At 42.3% G+C, this 20,604-nt stretch overlaps 1 protein-coding gene across 1 annotated transcript in view; it reads right to left on the reverse strand.

Annotated features, from left to right (window-relative positions):
• TAF4B (TATA-box binding protein associated factor 4b) overlaps positions 1-20,594 on the reverse strand; it is a 72,887-nt gene extending 52,293 nt beyond the window's left edge. Inside the window, exons 1-3 of the mRNA XM_039730161.1 lie at positions 20,480-20,594; positions 4,578-4,720; positions 3,607-3,714 (exon numbers count right to left, since the gene is read on the reverse strand). Coding sequence (XP_039586095.1) covers positions 3,607-3,714; positions 4,578-4,685 — 216 coding nt within the window. The 5' untranslated portion in view covers positions 4,686-4,720; positions 20,480-20,594. The remainder of the gene's footprint in view (positions 1-3,606; positions 3,715-4,577; positions 4,721-20,479) is intronic.
• Positions 20,595-20,604: the final 10 nt, after the last annotated feature.

Here is a 20,604-nt window from a genome sequence, read left to right on the forward strand (position 1 = left end):
AATCCAGTTATTTTGAAACCTCTTTTTAAAAGCTCATTATAATTTACCAAAAGATTCAGAAGCTCCAGCAACAGAAGAGTAATTAAGGTTTAGGAAAAAATACCTCACTTCTTTGCAAACTAGGCTAAATCTAAAACCCACTAAACTGAAGTATTTCTACTTCAGATTTTAAAGAGAACAAACAAACAAACCATACCCAAAACACCAACACAGTTCATTTGATACAACAGAATACAACATGAATAAAAGAATCTGCCCATGCAAAACCCCACTACTTTTGATTCCTCAAATTAAAAACTGAAAAGCCAGAGGGAACCCACAGGTAGAGTTCCAGATAACACCTGAAACCTAAAGTTGGGTGTCATCTTTCCTCCAAGCCTGTGAAGAGGAAGGGAAAGTCTGGTTTTGTAGTCCAAATTTTAGGTTCAGATCTGCACAATGTAATGGCTTTCACTGACTCTTAACACGTTTAAGCACCCCAGCTTAGTGAAAGAGGCACAACTAACACTGGCTAATTGCATCAATCATAAGAGAATTAGACAGGAGTCTAATTACCCTACCATGTATAAAACAAAAACTAAAAAAAAAACTGGGACAGACATCACGTAAAATAGTATTTCAGGATAGGGAAAATTAATGAACAAACTTTTAAAGTTAAAGCAAAACCATAACGCTTTTGTCATATATTTACAACTTTTCTGGGTGGGTGTCCTCCCCTCTCCAAGCTGCTGCCAGCTTGACATGTGCTTTTGTCATATATTTACAACTTCTCTTTTCTGGGTGGGTGTCCTCCCCTCTCCAAGCTGCTGCCAGCTTGACATGAAAGCAGCAGGCAGGTACCAGAAAGCTTTCTAGCTTGGGCTCCCACTGTCGGTAACACTTTAATAGCTCTCTGCAGGATCTTTGCCACCACCGCTGCCTCTTCCAAGGATGAGGCTCAACAGCTCTGAGACCACAGGGAGGCAAACTGGGCACAAGAATCCCACAAACAGATGGGCAGGAGGAAGACGGAAGGGGACACAGTGCAGATCTGCCAAGCTGCAATGCCCTGGGCTTTTAAAAGTCGAAAACAGGAGCTGATCTCTTGCAAATTCCAGCATGCTTACACATCAAAACTAGAACAGCATTTTATCAGCTGAGAGAGGAAACAACAGGAAGTCTGCTGGACCCTTTTCCCAGGAAAATGAATATCTGGGAATTAATTTCTGCCATGTGCCATCAACCTTTTTCGCTACTGACAATTCTCATTCTCACTTTGAGCAACAGAGAAACGGTCACCACAAAAAAATGGCATTAATCCTGCATATTTTGAAGTCATTTCAACAGAAGTGCTCTGCATCTAAATGAAAGTGCCCCAGCATGATGCTAATTAGACACTTTGCAGCTTTGTTACCCCATCTGGGAAACAGGTGAAAAATAAGAATGTGCAGGTAATTTTGTCTAACCTCAGAGCTTAAACATTCAGGAATGTTAGAAAAGGGAAATATTGTCGTTGATGAGGAGAATAATCCTGCAGTCAGTACCTACAGAGTTTTGCAGAGAGCGTTCCAACTTGTATTTCACAAAAGATTGGAGATGCAAAACCAAGCCAAATATTATTTCTTCTCCACTCTCCACCACTTTCTGTGGTGACATCATACTTCCACACCACACTCCTCTCCTGTGACCTCAAAAATTATTGAGACTAAGATCAGGAAGTTATTTTAAGACTGTAGAATGAATTGCTGCCAAGGAAATCAGACTCAAGGGCTCTGCCATCCTCTCTCCAGATGGTTCCATCAACTTTTCGCAATGACTCCCTTTTCAGCACTCTTCTCTTGTCCACCCCAGGGTGAGGAGCAACGTGACCACATGATGGCAAGATGTATCCATATTGCATCGGTTTACTCTTCATTGTACAAGGAGCTCGTACAGAGGGCTTTGAAATCTTCTGCAAAACAGAGGGGCTTCAAGGAAGCCACTCCAAACAAAACAGCTCTATTATGTTTTCTTAGAGTCATCATCCCTGCTGTTTAAATCCAGCCCTACAGCTCATTACAAGTGTTCCAGTTTCTACAGTGGGGGGAAAAAAACCCTCAGCTTACAAAAAATACTCCAATTCTATGTCTTTATATATCTCAGAAGAACACAAGTTCAATAGACTACATCAAAACTGAATTAAAGTACAGAAAAACCAAGCCAAAGGCAGATAAAAGTTTTAAAAACAGAAGTTAATAGCATGATGAATCTCAGTGTTTACCACATGAAAGTGCAAGGATGCATGCAACTTCATCCATCAGATGATGGATGACCTTCATCTCTTTTCCCCAGTGCAAGGGCAGTATAGTAGATAACTATTGTTTTTATATCCTAAAGACCTCTATGCAGAGATCACAAACACAGGGTTTGCAAGGTAGTATTCCAAAACAAAAATGAGGAATATCCATTACTGTATTTAGACACAAAGCATACACTGTTTCCATTCTGAGCAAAACAGAAAATGTATTAAGAGAGACCTCTGGGTTTTCCACTTTAGCCCCAACATTATCCATCTGTAGTGAGAGGGAAGTGAAAAAAGAGCACAGAGTGTGAGTAGTGTTCAGCTGCTGATACAGAAGAACTGCAGAAGGATGAACTTGTTAGTCAGACTGTTACCACTGTCAGCACACACATCCCCCAACCCTGCAAACACCCTCAGGGTCAAGAACATATATCCAGCATGTTTTTTTGAATGACTGATCTTGCTCATTTACTGAGTGTTTTGTCAACTGATACAGCTCAGTCTCCTTTGAAGTCCTGTCACAAAATACAAGTACAAGCCAGACTTCTTCATGATTTCTCCTCTAGATTATAAACAGAACATACTATCTGCAGAAAAATGTAGATTTCTTTTAATTCCACATGCATATCCAGAAGTCTGGTCCCCAAGAACAGAGGATGAACCATATGTAGGAAAACCCTCATACTCTGCAGGTGGTAAAAAACCCTCTTCAGAAGACAGCTACAACATTTTTCTCTAGAAAAAAAGCAAAGGAAGACCTAGGAAATAAGACAAAAATACTACTTGAAAATAATGAGGCATTTTCAACCACTGCCTATTTACAGCTGTACCTGTGGAACCCATCTGCCACACTCAATTAGAGAACAGGTCTTAGCTGTGACCTTCCTTCAGTTTATAAGGAGGGGGAAAAACATCATACACATGAAAAACAGCCTGATTGGTGCAGACAGCTCATTTTCTCCTCAACATCTCCTCAGGTATACCTTTTTCCCCACTAAGGAATCAGGGACCCCAACAGGAGCACATCTCCCAGAGAAGATTTAGCAAGAGACTGAAGGAGCTCTGTCACAGCGTACAAAAGCACTGATAATGGCTCTCTGAACTATTTATTTTATTCATTGTTCATGTGCTTTCTACTGTAGTGGGCTAAGATTATCTGACACTTGCTGACAGAAGCCTAATTAAATTATGCATTTAAAAAAACAGATTTGGGAAAGAATTTGTTATGAGGACAAAGGTTACTAAGCTTACTGAAAACCAGGTTACAGTTAGAAATAACAAGAATGCATCCATATTTTCTCTAGTTCTGTCACTTATTCCACCATACTATAAAGCTTGCAAAGTACCTGTATTACAGCAGGTGTCTGAACAGTAGAAACCACAGCATTTGTTGTTTGAGATAACGTTTTCACAGGAGCAGCTGCTATTTTCTTTACTAACTGTGTGCCAGAATTCTTGGAAAAAATAAAAATAAAAAATAATTACACATGGGCAGAGAACAGTTGTCAGACAAGTCAATCACAAAACAGACATTGAAGCTGGGGTCAGATACAAACTGAGACACATCCTCTTACAGTAACAATACAGGCATCATTCACAAAGTCCATATAATTTAAACACTACTCAACAAAGCTCTTGACAAAACAGACATTGAAGTTGGGGTCAGATACAAACTGAGACATCCTCTTACAGTAACAATACAGTCATCATTCACAAAGTCCATATAATTTAAACACTACTCAACAAAGCTCTTTGTCTACCACTTTAATATTCAATAACAGATGCAGAGACATTTAGAGATAATGCATAATCAGAATAAAATTGTTAAAGAACTAGGTAAATTGTTACTTTTATGCAGCTCCTCACTCTTGCACGCTGACCACACTACAAAAGATGGAAGCAAAAAGCCAGCAGAGTTCAGGGAAAGAGGAACACCCTAGGGACATGAGAAAGGTCCTCAGCTTTATTCAGCTTTGGAGAAATATCCCAACAGAGGATCACAAGGTTTTAGATACTTGCAGTAACCACTGAGACAATTTTGGCTGGCATTTTCTTCTTAAAATGGTTTACATCATCATCACCATCAGAGAGGAGTTGACAAATTTGGCCTTTACCTTACCATATGTAACAGCTCACAAGTTTTTCCCCAAGCAAGAAAGCAAAACACATAGTGATGTTTATTGGTGCAAAACCAAACACCATCACCCCTCTCAGAAAGGGTTAAAATGCTTATTTAACCCTCCACAACTTATTTGCAAACCCTGCTATAACTACATAACATATAGCTATGCCAAACTAAAATTATGAGAGAAGTTACCTGCACAGCACATATTCTGATTGCAGGTGTGCTGGTTGGCACAGATGGTCTCACACTTGTGTTATTTTGTGTCTGGTTCTGTGCTATTGACTGTTGAGATACCAGCATCAGGTGGCCATTACTACTTCTGATAAGAACAGTTCCTGTTGAAAAAAAAACACAGACAGACTGTGAAATTAAGTTATATTATGGCTTTCCTGTATTTCTGTGGAAGAAATAGCTAGACTGCACTGATAATGTAATATTTACTTTATTACTCCAAGGAACAGCTGCCAAGAAATATAAGAATAAAGTGCACATCAGCTTTACTATGCATCTTATGACAGAAAATAATTCCTAAATTCAAGAGAAAAACTTAACCACTGGCCACACTGAAACACGGTGTCCATACAAGATGCAAATTGCAAAGCAGTTCACCATTTGAGTCAAAAAGATATTCTGAACATTAAAAAGACAGACACACAAAATACACACACACTCTGGGATTACTTTAGCACTAATTTTAAGCAGTTCTTCAACTGCAAAATTCATCACCACTATCACACTTGGTTGCCTGTTCAGTTTCTGAACACTTAGGCACACACTTAGAGGTGATAACACAGCTTAGAGAAAACTGTAGTGAGAACTGTTTAGTATCAGCTCACCTACCTGTATCAAGACCATCCTCCCCAATCAAGAAGGCAGTGGTCTCCCCTGAAAATCAAGGTCACTGAGGTATTTGAAGCTGTCCCTCTGTCAAGGGTGTGTCCAAAAGCATTAATACCCAGGGTTTTATTGAAGCAGTTTGAAGCCAAATAGGGAGATTCCAGTGGGAAAAAATTAAAAAAGAAAGGCAGAAAAAAAAAAAGCTACTAAATTCAGGAAAAAAAAGTCAGCTACTAAAGCCTCCTCCCTCCTCCCATAAGGGCTCACCTCTGAAAAATTGAGAGGATTCAAAACAATCAAAAATACAAAATGCCAGCTGGATACTTGGTCTGTATCATGTCAGGTCCTTCAAGGGAGCTACAGAGGACCCTACCTTTGTGGTGCCTCACCTCCTTTGCTTCCAGCACCAGCGGCTGCAAAGTCCCGCACTGAAAGCGCCATCCTCAAACACCCCCACTTAACACCAACCTTTCAAATAAAAGGAAGGAGGAGGTACAGGAGAATCCAGATATGTAAATAAGACACCTCAATGTTTCTGGAGGACTGCATTAAACTTTCTTACAAGATATCCAACATCTGAAACCAGATCAGAATTCTATGCACACTTACAATCTTTCCTAGTGTAAAACAAGACAGTAATGAAAGTCTTTTTACTACTTGGTTAGTCTGAAAGCTGACAAAATATGACCACACAATACAACCCAAAACACTGCTTCTGTCTGAGTTTAAATGCATACAACAGAAAAAGCCACAAGCTCCACGAGTTGGGTTTGAGTTGGGTTTTGTTGAGTTTGGGTTTTTTTAAATAATCAAGCTATAACCACATGCTTAGAAACAGCTTTTCACCCTCCACATCTAAAAGCGTAAGAGGATATTGCAAGACGACACAAAATCTGGTATAAAAGTCTGTAACATCAACATATTGCCATTTACATAGCAGACACAAGCTGAGAACTGCAAGAGCAGCATCTACATGATCCCTTCCTTTCTCAAGCAGCTTTTACTACTTGGGGCAGATGCACAAGGCAGTTGCACATTCAGAAAAACACTGTTAACTCCATCTGACAACTCAGCTTTCTCCTCCTCCACTGATGACTTGACTATAATTATATTTAGGTACAGATGGATCATTTAATTTAATCAATGAATAACCGGAATTCTAGAAAACATTAGATTTCTCATTTTCTTTTCACGCCATCTCATTTAGACAGTGATTCATGGCAAACAATTTATCGTCAGCCAGGAAAAGGGCATTGTTTCCCTTGTTCAGACCACATGCTTATGCAGATTTCACTGAAAGAGAGAAAGCTGACCATATTTTGCTAGCAATAGCATTTCTCTCTGCTTTAAGTCTACATTCAGAATGGCAGAAGTGTTGCTCCTAGAGATTTTAAGCTTTTCTTTTATAATCCTGGTTTAAAATGTAACTGACAGCTCTACTACTTTGAGAAGGCAAATATAAACTTATAATTTCATTCCTTTAGAGGTTTGGAATTCATTAAGAGTTAGTTTTCATGTACTTGGATATTTTGTCACTACTCATTACATTTGTCTGTTAAGTCAAATTATCAGAAGTGTATTTTCTACTTCTGCATTTGAGAAACCAAATTGATACCAGTCAACTTGATTACAGGGCTGGGACTGGTTTTGCATTACTGTTCTGCATTTTCAGTTGGCATTCAACAGAGATGGAGACCCTGCTGGAAAAGTATCCCATCCTCCAGTCACCTGAATGGGGTGAGTTGACAGCACAATCTAATTGCTTGACAGGAAATTACTCGAATGAGCTAGAAAGTTTATGCAAATACAATACAGTTCATATGTAAATACATTAACATCTCCAAAAAGAAAAGGTAAACAAGTAACACCTTTACATTTGAGCAGGACAGCAGTGATCCCAAAAAGGATGTAACCTAAAAGATAAAGCAACTTTACCCCTAGCAACAGGACTAGGCAACACAAGGACCTCCTTACTGAATTAAAATAACTTGGTGAGAGCAGCCACAGAAGAAGTTACCTAAGGCCAATTCAGTGGCCACAGCCATGACTGAAACATTCAATTATGATAATGCCTGTTACTTGAATATAAGTTAAGAGTAACAAACAATCATTTCCCTATCTTTGTTCCACTTGGCAAAATTTTTAATACAGCATGGTAACATTTTCATGGCAGCAGCTCTTTGTGACACTGGCAAAATCATAACTCCAAACCAGTATTATGGCAATCTACTAACTACTGCTTCTGCAGGCTTAATGCTATTGATGCCTGATGCACAGATAAAGCTGAAGGCATATTTGAAAGAGCTGTTAGAGCTACAGTTCCACACACTGAAGAGCCACATCTTGTGGCATGAGAGACAGCTCTGGGCAGTTACAACCTAATGTCACAAAGGGACAGTAAACTGACACATGAATTGCCTGGAACACTTTGAAAGCTGTTGAAAACAGCACTTATTTTTTTACCTCTCCTTGCTACAATTTAATTACAGTTTTTCACAACTTTGATACTCCCCTTCTGCCTGGAAACAAAAGCAATAACCCTCTACTACAGTCAATAGCGCAGACTCCAAGAGGCGGCATAGGAGGTCTCTTATGCCAGAAGAGGTTCCATGGCTCTCAAAACCAATGCCTTGCAGACTCCAAGAGGCGGCACAGGAGGTCTCTTATGCCAGAAGAAGAGGTTCCATGGCTCTCAAAACCAATGCCTGAAGTCTCATACACTTTATACAGCTGCACAAGTGTGAAATGAGGGAACAGCAGGTGATGGTAACCTTGAGGCTCTCAACAGAAAGGTCACATAAACAAACTCGTGCAGCTACCAAGACGCTACTATCAGAAATGAAGGTAAGTGCAAGAATCCACATTCTTCACTTGGCAGGGGGGAAAGATAGTACTTCTTATCAAGAGCTGTTTTCACATTCGCTAGAAGGCAAACACAAAATAAATGTGAAAACAGATCATGCCTTGCACTCACTGCAACTCCACAAGAAAATGGGGGAAGAGACAAAATAAGAAACAACACAGGACCTCTGAACAGCTGAAGCATGAAGTTTCATCTAACACCTCTCAGCACTGCATATAAACACAGAAAAGGTATTGGCAATCTGAGCAAAATACCAGCATCAATGGTAGTAAATGAAGAGTTATGAAGCAACCTCATAACACTAGAGCTGCCCTCTTTTGGGCTGCACTTCCAAGAACATTGACAGTTTTACTGGAGTTGTTTCACAGAACAGGAATGTCTTCCTCACTATCCACACACTTTGATAGGAAGAGCAAGGCACAATCCCTTTGGGGCTACAAAGCTGTTCCTATTTTCAAACCAAAGTGACCAGTTACCATCAGGGATTACTTCTTACATGCTTCACTGGAGGACTCATGTGTCTCCTGCAGATTAAAAAAAAAACAACCCTTTTTGCAACAAATTGAGACTTCTGTCCTTAGATATTCTGCCTGTCCTGCCAAAAACATACCTTGGAAAGTTATTTGGTTTTCCTACACTGGCTGAAAAGGCAGATTAAGCACAATCAGCTGTTTCAGCCATTTGTTCTCTTCACACCTTTCTTCAGCTGTAACCCTGTGAAGGGAGCTGGAGGGGAAGTACCTGACAACCAAAACCCAACTCAGTTTCCTCCAAAGCTACACGGAAGGAGCCATGCTATACTTTCTTGTTGTTATCTTGCTGCAAAGGTTTCATACCTTCTTGGAGATTTCTCAGGGGCAGCTCCGCACAGCACTGACTCCTTCTTCCCAGCACAGCCAACAAACTCCATCTCCCCTCTCGACCAGCCAACCTGCTCTTTTATAATACCCCTCCTAATTGGATCCAGCTGTGGCCTATTAAGAGCAGGCGTGATCTTAATGCTTGATAATTAGCACAGCTGTAACTCCTTAGGGGCCAGATTACCTTCACTACTTGTCTCTATTCTCTTACCTTCTATCAAACCACACTTTCTTACCTTGAAGAGGTCTCATTGAGATCCACACCCAGCGCCCTGCCTTCTCCTGGAACCAGGGCTGCAGGTACCCTGTTTTGAGGAGGAGTGCCTGTCAACAGCCCTACAAAGCTCTGGCAGCCCCCACCCAGATCAGCCTCTACTTAGACATGACAGCACTGTGAGCAATGGAAAATCATATGCCTTCTAATGGAATTTAATTTCATTTAATTTTGCAAACTTGAGATCCCTCTGCCACAAATTTTCACTGTCCCAACACCGTTGGTGAAGGAAAACCAGCTTATTCTGAATTTGGTTTAGCACCCAGCCCAATAACCAAGAAACACAGGTTAGCAGCATCCGGATACTTCTGCATTTTAACTAGAAAGCACCAAAACCTCACGGGAGACATGAGCAAGCTGTGGGATAACGGCAGAGATCTGTTTATGCCACCTGCATGGGCTTCACTGTATTTCAGGGAATAGTGTTAAGGAAACCACAATGTTGTTAACACAAACCTGTGCAGCCAGCTGAAGCTCTGGGCTTCATCCAGCAGCACTGAACACCTATGATGCAAAAGCATCCCACCATAAGGGCAACTTCCACCACAAGCCTGAGACATTTCTGGTGGGGAACTTCCCTCAGGAATTTCCTGAGATGAACCAGCTGGCATTTGCGCTCCAGTGGAGATCCACCTTATGCTGCTACTACAGGTGAAGCTGAAGTTGTCACGTTAAGCCACCACTTTGATTACAAGGTTTCTAACCCAACTGCTCAACCAAATAGCTCTTGGGAACTGCTGCTTAGGGAACAACGTGAGGAAATGAAGAGAAGTCTTTTGCTCCTAAAATAAAATACAAGCAAGAACCAACCACAATGAGACCAAAGCCATTTAAGAGAACATAAGTCACAAAAGCTGCATTCAAAGAAGTGTAAATTTAGCTAATTTCAAAACAAGAGTGCCTTCATCAGGTATGTTGCCAATCTTAGTAAAGTACACTTAAACCCAATTATAAAAACAAGACTAAATGGGGACTTCCAGGTCTCAAATCAGTAACTAAACAACAAAAATGTTTTAGAACAACAGTAATGTGTCAGAGCTCTCTGTTCTTAAACAAATCCCATTCTTTCACTGAGCTACTCAAAACAAAGCGATAGCTTTTATGGAAGTTCTTTCAAGCTAAAACCAAGCTTTAAAGGGGATGTTTTAATAGAAAACTAAGTGGCAATTGAAAGGGCATATCGGTTTTAAGTTCCTTTGACTATTTAGGATCATTCAAAACTTGGAAAATAACATAACAAACACTACTCATCAATGCAACAGGATAGCATACAGTTTTTCTCTCTAAAGCTATCCTTTAGGAAAAAAATCCTGTTTTTTCCTCTTCAATTCCACTTATTGAGCCCCACAGAATAGGTCACTTAAATGTTTTTAAAAATACACCACAGGACTGAGTAAGACAGACCAAAAAAGGGCATTATTAGAGATGTAGAGTGTTCCAGCACCGATTACATCAAGGTGCATTATGTCAGTAGGTTAGCTGAAAAAGAGTGCACAAAGTGTTAATGAAATACTGGGAAAGACAGTAACTTAACTTCTATATGATTGACATAATCCTTCTAATATGAAGGATATGTAATGTTTTTAGATGAAGTATGGTTTATAGTGCATGCAGGAAGACTACTTACTCTCTAGGAACCTCACTCAGTACTTGAATTTTCCTAGATGTCTACTGCAAATTATGTAGTGGAGATTAAAAAACAAGGACAACAGCCCAATTTGGAGGCAACAGCTAGCTGTGCTTTTCACTATTTTAGGAATGAAGCTACAGCAATGATCTAGAGGCTCTACACCAAGCTACCTCATCACAGGCTCTTAATAATGATCTCTAACTTCTATTTTAAAATACAATTGACTTCAGACAACAGATCTTTTGTGAAGTCAAAGATTGCTTGTTTTAGGCTTTTCTTGGGAAAAGCACCTGTGATTGTTCTCATATTTCCCAGATAAGCAGGACAGAGGGCTCATCTACACTATATGGGATAAAGATAAGTGGTTCAGCATCTACACTACACCCACAAAGCATTTTACTCCATACAGCAAATCATTCCAACCTGTGGAAGTCGATTCTAGCTGATATAACAAGAATTCAGCAATGCCCAATCCACAATCAAGCACTGCTATTGCAGCGACCAGAATCACTCACCACACATCCTGGCCCTCAACCAATTAATTCCATTCACATTTTGTTTCACAAACTAAATAATTACATATCTCAGAAATCACCCTCTGTGCTCTTTCCCTTTGTTCCAGGGAGGCTTGCTAAACTAATGGGTCTTCATAGCAATGGCTCAGGACCAGTGACTAGCATGTAGATATTGCACAGTCACAATGAAATGTCAGATTTTTAATTCCAATGAAAGACACCTTGTTTTGCACATGGATATGAAAATCATTAATTTCCATGTCAGGACAAAAATTCAAAGGGCATAAGGCCCATATTCTTTCATGCTACAACAGAACACAGTCTACACACAACTTTATACCTGTAAGTTCTTTAAAGATGTTGATGGCATCTTTGCCAACTGCACAAACTGCACTGCAGGTTCATGCAGACTCTGGAATACAACTTTCAAGGCTGATGTCTGACATCTCACCTTTTCAAAGCCAGTGACCAGCTTTCTTGCAGACATCACTGTCCAGCTGACAGCACTACCAGCATTAATGTTTCTCAGACTGTGTGGGTTGCTGCGAGCAGTGTTTTAAACAACCACCTTGTACACACCAACAGCTCAAGGAGTTTGCACTCCCAGCAAAGGCTGCTTGCTCCCAGTAACTCAAACCTTTCTCTGGCTGAGCATCTTTCTGTGCTAACAGCAGGCACCAGCTCCTGAGATACCCTGGGTTGCTGTGAGCAGTGTTTTAAACAACAAACACCTTGTACACACCAACAGCTCAAGGAGTTTGCACTCCCAGCAAAGGCTGCTTGCTCCCAGTAACTCAAACCTTTCTCTGGCTGAGCATCTTTCTGTGCTAACAGCAGGCACCAGCTCCTGAGATACCCAGTACAGGGTACTTTCCAAGTGCAGGGAGCCAGGAAAGGGATGATGCTCTCTCTTCTAGGCAGGATGGATCAGACTCTGGCGTCCTATTGTTTAAAACAGTCTGAAATAATGGACACCACACATCTTTCTCAAGAATGTAAACAAAGTCCCCTCTCCCTCCCTTTCTCCAGGAACTAGACACAAAGTGCTAAAACTGCAAACATCTGAAGCCAAGTTTCACACACTGCTCAACCAGCAAGTCTTATCCAAGCTGTTGGAGACTAGCTGCTCATCAATGCGTTTTGGTGCCCAGATGGATATCTGTTTAACAGTCTAGCAACTCAGCCCCCTTAGTTTTCACATTTTCTGATGCCTTTTCACAGAACACAGGCCCACATTTCAGTGTAAAGAGTTCTTCTCGACTGCACACACGGTTGAGCTTCCTTCCTTGAGAACACATTTATATCCACATCATTTTACAGTTATAGTACAACTCCTAAGCAAAAGTATAACTGTACAACCAACAAGACACAACCAATAGGTTTTCTGGGCATAGTTACAAGACAGCACTACTGTTTCTATTTGGATTCAGAGTGTATTTATTACATTTGAATCCCAAGAAATGTTGTTTTTATTGTATGTAGGCATCAGGGATTCCCAGCCACACTGTGCACCAAAAGGCAGAGCCTTATTTGATATTGTGGTAGCATCTAGCTCTTGTCCTTGGGCCACATCTTTCAGCAACTGGGATCATTTCCCATCACCATTTCCCCATCGCATCTTTGTGGTTTGCAACTTTGCACCTTGAGGCTGGGTTGCTTTCCTATCTGAGTAATCAGACAGTTCTAGGACTGTCTACAGCTAAGATGATCTGACTTGAGCATTCTCCGGGACCCAAATTACCTCATTCAGGAACTTCAAATATTTGTTGGGGACTCAGCTGATGGCAGTGAAATACTACCTCAAAGGAGCCAAGTGACACTTCCTTACTCTCAAGACAATTCCTATTGCACTGAAAGAAGCATTGAGTCTCTATACCACATTCTCTTGTGTACTCCTAGTACTCACTGGAGTGAAATTCTTCAAACAGCAAGTGATACGCTTGGCACACTGCAGCCATATGTATACAGCAGACAGCTTTCTAAGGACCAGAAGGTATGCCAACACCCTGCATTTGCCATTTCTGGAACAGCCATCTACCTGTTACAGACAAATCTGAAGCTGAAATATTGAATGGCAAATCTTAACTTTAAAACAAGAGTTGCTGAAAATATCATTGGTGCCTTGGTAGTGTTTTAACAAAGGACAAGATCAGTCCCCTTTAAATCTCTGTCTCCTTTAAGTAAGAAGATAATCAAGTCAGTTAATTCAGATTAATTTTACAATGGGACATTTGTTTCCTCATTGCTCACCTGGGGACCAGAATAAAGTTGAATTCCACTTCTAAAAGTGCAAATTCACTCCTCAGCTGGATGGTTTTTCACTTGCAAACAAGGGATCAACACTGAATTTTAACACTGATCACCACCTTGCTCTACGTGTGACGGAGCAAACAAAAATTATTGCAGAAGACAGCAAAACCTTCATGGGAAGCATTAACTTCTGTCTACACAGATATTGTGGAAACTGTCACTGTGGAAACTCTGTGATATTTGTGAACTGCCTAGCATGCCAGCTATGTATAAAGGTGTTCTGAGTGCACTAACCCCCTTCAACAGAGAGCACTGGCTGCCCATTGAGACTGCCTGGAAATGAATGCACCACCCACCAGTCAGCTGGACCTGGCTCCCAGGGCTCCACTGGGAACAGGCGGCAACTGCCACTGGGCAAGCTGCCAGGGAAAGCCTTCAGGGACTGTGCCAACCAGGGCATGCTGTTTCACCCAGTTGCTGCTCCAGCCTGGACATCCACCCAAGGAACTCTGATTTCCCAGGCAACTCCTAGGAGCAGCCAGTACTAGAAAAACCATCTCCTCTGCCACCACCATACTGGAAGTGTGCTCTGGAAGAAGCCTGCAAACATGAGGAGTTTAATGAAATATTCTGTTTTAGATATGAAAATTAAGTGTTACCATATCATCAGACTGCTCTTATGGCACAGTACGATCACTGAGCTTCACCAGTCCTCCAGCCTTAACAGACCCTAGATTTCCTCATGAGCAACAAGGATCTTCCATCTATTGCTACTTTTACCCCACTTCAGTTGTAATCAGAGACTATTTCCTCAAGACACTGGAGAAAAAGATCTGTTAGTGGACTTTGTTCTAAAGGTGATCCAGATGGCAGAGCAGACCTTAATCCTGACAATCTGAATAGTAAGACACTTAAAAACATCTATGGTGATCTTCTCCATTTTGCAAATTACACCTGGTTTTCTTCTGACACCATCAATTTTCAGAAAATGCCAAGAGAATTCTCAAAAAAGTATTTGCCTTTTGCTATTGTCTAAATGGTTAAAGCTGTACTAATTCTTCATCTTTGATAGTTATCAAAAGCGCTGCTTTTTACATAAAAAAACCTGCATACACATATCTGTAAATATAATCCTACCCACTAGGCACAGCACAGACTCCAGTCAAGTGGCATAACAAATACCTGGTTCTCTAAAATTACTTTAAAAACCTGATATGGTTACTACTCAAAATAACAACACATGAGCTTACCTGGATTTTACCAGCATCTTTGGGAAAAGAATACTGAAACATAATTAGTATTTCCTCCAGCTGTCACTTGTGTGAGTATGCTATTTTTACCGCTACAAGCTGAAAGGTCCTTTAAATACTGCAAAAGCAACACAAGTCATGCTCATGTTCTCTCTCTTCTAAGGATTAAAAAGAGTTTACTGTTCACCAAACTGTAGCTGTAATTCTTTGCAATACACTCCAATCGACTGTAAAATCCGAACAGCATTTAACATTAGTTTTACTGAGCATCACATTTCCATGCTTCAGTATTCAGAATGCATCTATTTTTTTTCCTGTGTGTTGGAAAACCATAAATCTAGACATTAGCTTTGCATCTTCTGCCAAGATTTAAATCTTAATTCCCACATGGCTGTGCATTTAATCATTTGAAGGCATTATTTTGCTAGACACACTCAGTCCTGAAAGCAAAATCAAGTCCTACACTGCAGCTGAAATTTCAACTAGTTCCAGCACAACACATTTCCTCCCTATTATCTAAGTTTGACTTAGTTCTTCAAGCCCGCCAAAGCTTTGTTCACCCCTCCTCAGGAGAAAAAAATGTTGATCAGTGTCACCTACTGTGAAGAGAGAAGCTTGCAGAGAATCCATTCCCAGAAGCCTGCTAAACAGATGTTGTTATTGGGATACAAAAAATTACAAGCACCGATTATTTAGCCCCTACTGGTCTAAGCACAAGTACTATGCTCAGACTTCATGGGATTACCAACAACCAGAAACTGCATACTTTAAAGGAATTTCTACAGTTTTCTGCCTGTTGAAACAAGAAGTCTTTAGATAGCCTACTCCTACTCAAACATAATATAAATTAAGAAGTATTTTTAAATCAGTGTTTCCTCCTGTTCCAAAGCGATGGACCAGACACAGATATGAAAATATCCAACTCCTCATGGTTTTACCACTGAAAAACAACAATAGAACATAACGAGGGAGATTCACAGCACTCTGCATGAGACCTATTAGGTCAACTTGGAAAGCAGAAGGCAGCAGCATCCAGATGCTTATCAGCCCTTACCTCTTCAGGTTACCTACCTTGTTCTACAGACAATTAAGAGAAACTCAGCAAGACCAGGCTCCATACCACCCCACTGCAGTTTTGGAATACCCACACCGGCTCTCTCCTTCCCACCCACAGGAGTCCACATGCTGCCTGCCTACTTCATGCCACACAGCCCAGGCACCTGACACAAACAGTGGCTCTGCTTTCTGAAGTTACCCACTATCAGCCTAGATAAGCTGCAGGCAGTGGAAAACCTGCCACAGACGAGGCAAAACATCCAAGCAAAGACAACTGAGCTGCAAACAGAAACCAAGAAGCTGAACTTGCTGCTGTTTCCCTCTAAGCCAGGTGCGAAGGAAACCTTACACGGAGACCATGCCTTGCACCACCTGAGTGTGCTGTAATGTCACTGGTAGTGAAATTACAGTACATTCAGGGCACCTTTTCTTTGCTGACATTGTGCTTGCTCAGCCCCACTGGTGTTAGCAGTAATGGAAAGCATAAAACAGAAATACACACACCAGAGGCAGCCAATGCTACAGTGGAGAGTGATGGCAGCTGTTGCCACAGTGGCATGAGGTGAGGTTTTCAAAGAATTTTCCTGCTCTAAGCGAATTGAAGGTAACAATGGAGGATCCCTGGCATCTGGTTCAGTTCTGTCCTTTTTCATCCTATCAGCAGAGAAGCAGATTTATCTACTAATTGTCCTTTCAACACCTGTTTGTTATGAGCACTGCAGGGCCAGGGATAGACAGAAAGTACAGACACAGAAGTGACAAAAACCTAAGTTCAAGAAAAGTAAACAAAACCAAGAAACAACACTCATTTTGTTGTTTTTATGCTCTTTTTCTACTCTCCACTTCTCCAAAGCAGTGTGGGGCCCAAAGACACTAAGGAGAACTACAGACATTTGTCATGGCCCTTTGTCTCTCCTTCCCCTTCCCACTTAAATCCTCCTGTCTAATAGCACAGCCCATCCATTTCTCCCCCCATTAAGCTCAGGTTAACCAAGGACACAATTTCTTGTTAAGCAGATGGAGGGCCCAAATACACTAAGGAGAACTACAGACATTTGTCACGGCCCTTTGTCTCTCCTTCCCCTTCCCAATTAATTCCTCCTGTCTAATAGCACAGCCTATCCATTTCTCCCCCCCATTAAGCTCAGGTTAACCAAGGACACAATTTCTTGTTAAGCAGATGGTCCATGACACAAGACTTTTGCAGGTGTGTACGCATCAGCACAGGCCACATGGAGCTCAGGACTGAGGCAGCACTGCGCTCACCACGCCGCTCTGCTCTCTGCAGACCCAGACTGCTACGTGCAAAGCCTTCTGAAATGCTGCTAGCCCTCGCTGCCCTTGTCAGCAAAGAGGGCAGCTGAGGAAAGGTCCCTTTGGTAGATCAAATCCCCTTCATTTGGGAGGATACAGCCCAGCCATTGAGTGTGAGAGCTGATGGTGTGCACGATAAGAAGACCAAACTCATCCCTGAAATCAGACTCCAGCTGGAGTCCTACTGCATGCTCAAGCTTCCAGTGGTGGTCAGCCAGGGATGGACTGGAGCAGGAGGATGGCCTTGGGGATCTGCAGCACTGCTCTGACAGCTGGCTGCTCTGCTGAAAACCAGCACTTTGTAGAGAAAATCATAGGAAGGTGATGAAAAACCCTTGCTACTCATGAGCGAGCCTGAGTCCTTCAAGACCAAGAGAACTTGCAAAGCTCAGTGGTCTTTGCTGGGCAATCAGACAAAAAGAGGCACTTGGCAGATGGGCAATCTGTGCTCAGGGACATGAGGAGTCAGTCATTAGCTACTCCTCTGCTTTTCCCAACTCCTGGCTTTATGCTGAGCAAGAGGAAGGGTGAGGTAGAGAAAGAACAGCATAAAGCCCAGATTTCCATGAACCTCCACTGCCCTCCAGGTCACAGAGGTAAACACAACTCCACTGGTGCCCTTCCTTCCCCAGACTGCAGTGCTGTGGAAGCAGTGCCCACTCTGGGCACAATCAGTTCATCACACACTCAGCATGATCAGTAAGGGCAGTGCTGTCCAGCCTTCCTCAGAACAAGCCACCTCAAATACTTCCCTTTGAAACTCAAAGGAAGGATGTTTTCTGTATGCATTTTTCTCAACAGGTGCCACAAAAGATGAATGCCATGATTTTAAATCTAAGTGCATCCTCCCTTTTGTATTTTACCCTGTATGGCTAGATTTGGCAGTTTATTTGAAATAAAAAACTTTTCAAGCCTAGGAATTTGGTGGTTTATTCTACTTCTTTTGCTTAATGCTGCTAAGACTTGTAGCTTTATGCTATCCATCTTGCATTTTTTATTATTAATTAAAAATTGAATCCACCTAGGAGACAGAGGTAAAGTACTAACACCATTTCAAGACAGAATGCATTTTTATATAACCTTGCAACAATTACATAGACAAGTTTCCCTGAAACACTGATCCATCTGAAATCCGACAGCGTCCAGTTTCTTCTGAAGCACTGAAGTCCACACAGCTATTTTTATTTACAATGCTGCAGAGTACCAGCACCTCTGTACTTCTGATACAAAGACTGCATTGTCCCAGGAGCAAGGAAAACAAGCTGATGCAACGGAGGGGTAATACTACTTTTGTCACATCTGCTTCCTACCACAACACAAGTCAGATGACATTCAACAGTATACCTGGATGCAGTCAAACTTAAGCCACTACAAAAACCTTGTAAGTTTTGCTAACTTGTAGTTCCCGAACCACAGGCAACTCACATGATCATCCACCTTCACAGAAAGGTGTTTAAAGTATTAGATACAAAACCTGAATACTTAGGAATCCCTCCTACAAGAAGTTAGTATATTTCCATTAGGTTCATTTCAGAGGAAAGTTGGCAAGGATTTAAACTCATCCTTGACTGCTGACTACCCAGACATTACAGCATCATGAGTGATGGGAAATCTACAGTGAAACCGACTGACTACAGACTTTTTTTTTAAAATTAGCATTATATATTTCCCTGGGAGGTGCATGTCTTTGATAAAGACATTGGCATTAAAAAAAAAAAAAAAAGAGCAAAGGAAAAGAAAAGCAAATGTGCACTACCAGCACAGGGATTACTGTAAAGCCAGTCATCCTTTTCAGCAATATCCAACCTGAAACTAATTGCAACAGATGCTCCAACAACAGAACTGTCCTGGCAGGAAATAATTATAGCCTCAAATAGCAATGAAGTCATTACATATCTTGGGGTCTCAATAGAGCAAGACCAAAACCAATGAAAGCAAAGTCACTTAAAAAAAAAAAAAAAAACTGGGAAATCTACAGTGAAACTGACTGACTACAGACTTTTTTTTAAAATTAGCATTATGTATTTCCCTGGGAGGTGCATGTCTTTGATAAAGACATTGACGTTTAAAAAAAAAAAAAAAGAGCAAAGGAAAAGAAAAGCAAATGTGCACTACCAGCACAGGGATTACTGTAAAGCCAGTCATCCTTTTCAGCAATATCCAACCTGAAAGTAATTGCAACAGATGCTCCAACAGAACTGTCCTGGCAGGAAATAATTATAGCCTCAAATAGCAATGAAGTCATTACATATCTTGGGGTCTCAATAGAGCAAGACCAAAACCAATGAAAGCAAAGTCACTTAAGAAAAAGACCACAAAAAAACCACTTAAATACAGGCCAACAGGGAGAAGCGGGAAGTTCAGAACCAACAGCACCTTCTCCCTCTGAAGAGAAAGTGCAGGTGGAAGCCCGGCTAATCCTCTGTTGCCATCCAAAGTATTAAGATGTCTGTATCAGTATTGTGCAACTCCTACATAAATATTTTCACTGCTGTTATAGGAAGAACATCTGCAAGGACGGCATCTCTCCGAACTCTTATGTTTCCCACAGAGGGTAGAAAAAAAGGGTTTCAAGGAGCAACACGTAATGAACTTTCAACTCTGTCCTCCTTAGGCACGGCAGTATTCAGCTGCATCCACAGTCGCACCGGCCTGGTTGTGCCGGTGACACGAACTCCCGCGGGCCCGCCCGGCCGGAGGGAGCGCGGGCAGCCGGGCCCGCCCGGTGAGCTGCGGAGCCGCCCTGCAGCCGCCAAGCCACGCTCGCACCCCCGCCCCGAGACACTCCTTCATCCGAGTTCCGCTACAGCCTCGAGCAGTCTTTTTCGAGTCACATACACGGGGAACTTGGCCGCTGAGTTTTTGGTTACTTCTCCTGCTCTTCGTGCTGTCCAGCAAAGTAAGAAGCTGCCTTTATCCAGAGACTTCCAGATCCATCCTCGAGGCAGGCTGTAAGCATCCCCAGCGCTACCCGACTGAACCCAGTCCCACTGCCCATGCCCCGCAAGGCACACGCACACGCCGGTTCCCAGAAGTTTGGGGCAGACAAGCAGCCCGAAGCACACACCGCCACCACAGCACGGCCACCCCCGCGCCCTGCCCGTCCTTCGCCACGGCTCGTCCCAGCAGCAAGGGCAGCGCGGCGGGCTCCGTCCTGCCCCCCGGCAGCGACGACCGCGACATGCCGGCTGAGTCGCGACACGGGACATGCCCGCAGCTGGGGCAGCCCGGCAGGGATCACTCACCTGGGGGCAGCTGCAAGTTGGCTGGCAACTGGAGGGTGGCCGCGGGCGGCCCCTTGGGCGCCACCGGCCGCGGGGCGCCGGGAGCGGCCCCCCGCACCACCGGGGCGGCCGCGGGACGCGGCGGG

This window comes from Passer montanus, unplaced genomic scaffold (assembly GCF_014805655.1).
Source record: "Passer montanus isolate IOZ18808 unplaced genomic scaffold, ASM1480565v1 scaffold70, whole genome shotgun sequence".
NCBI lineage: Eukaryota > Metazoa > Chordata > Aves > Passeriformes > Passeridae > Passer > Passer montanus.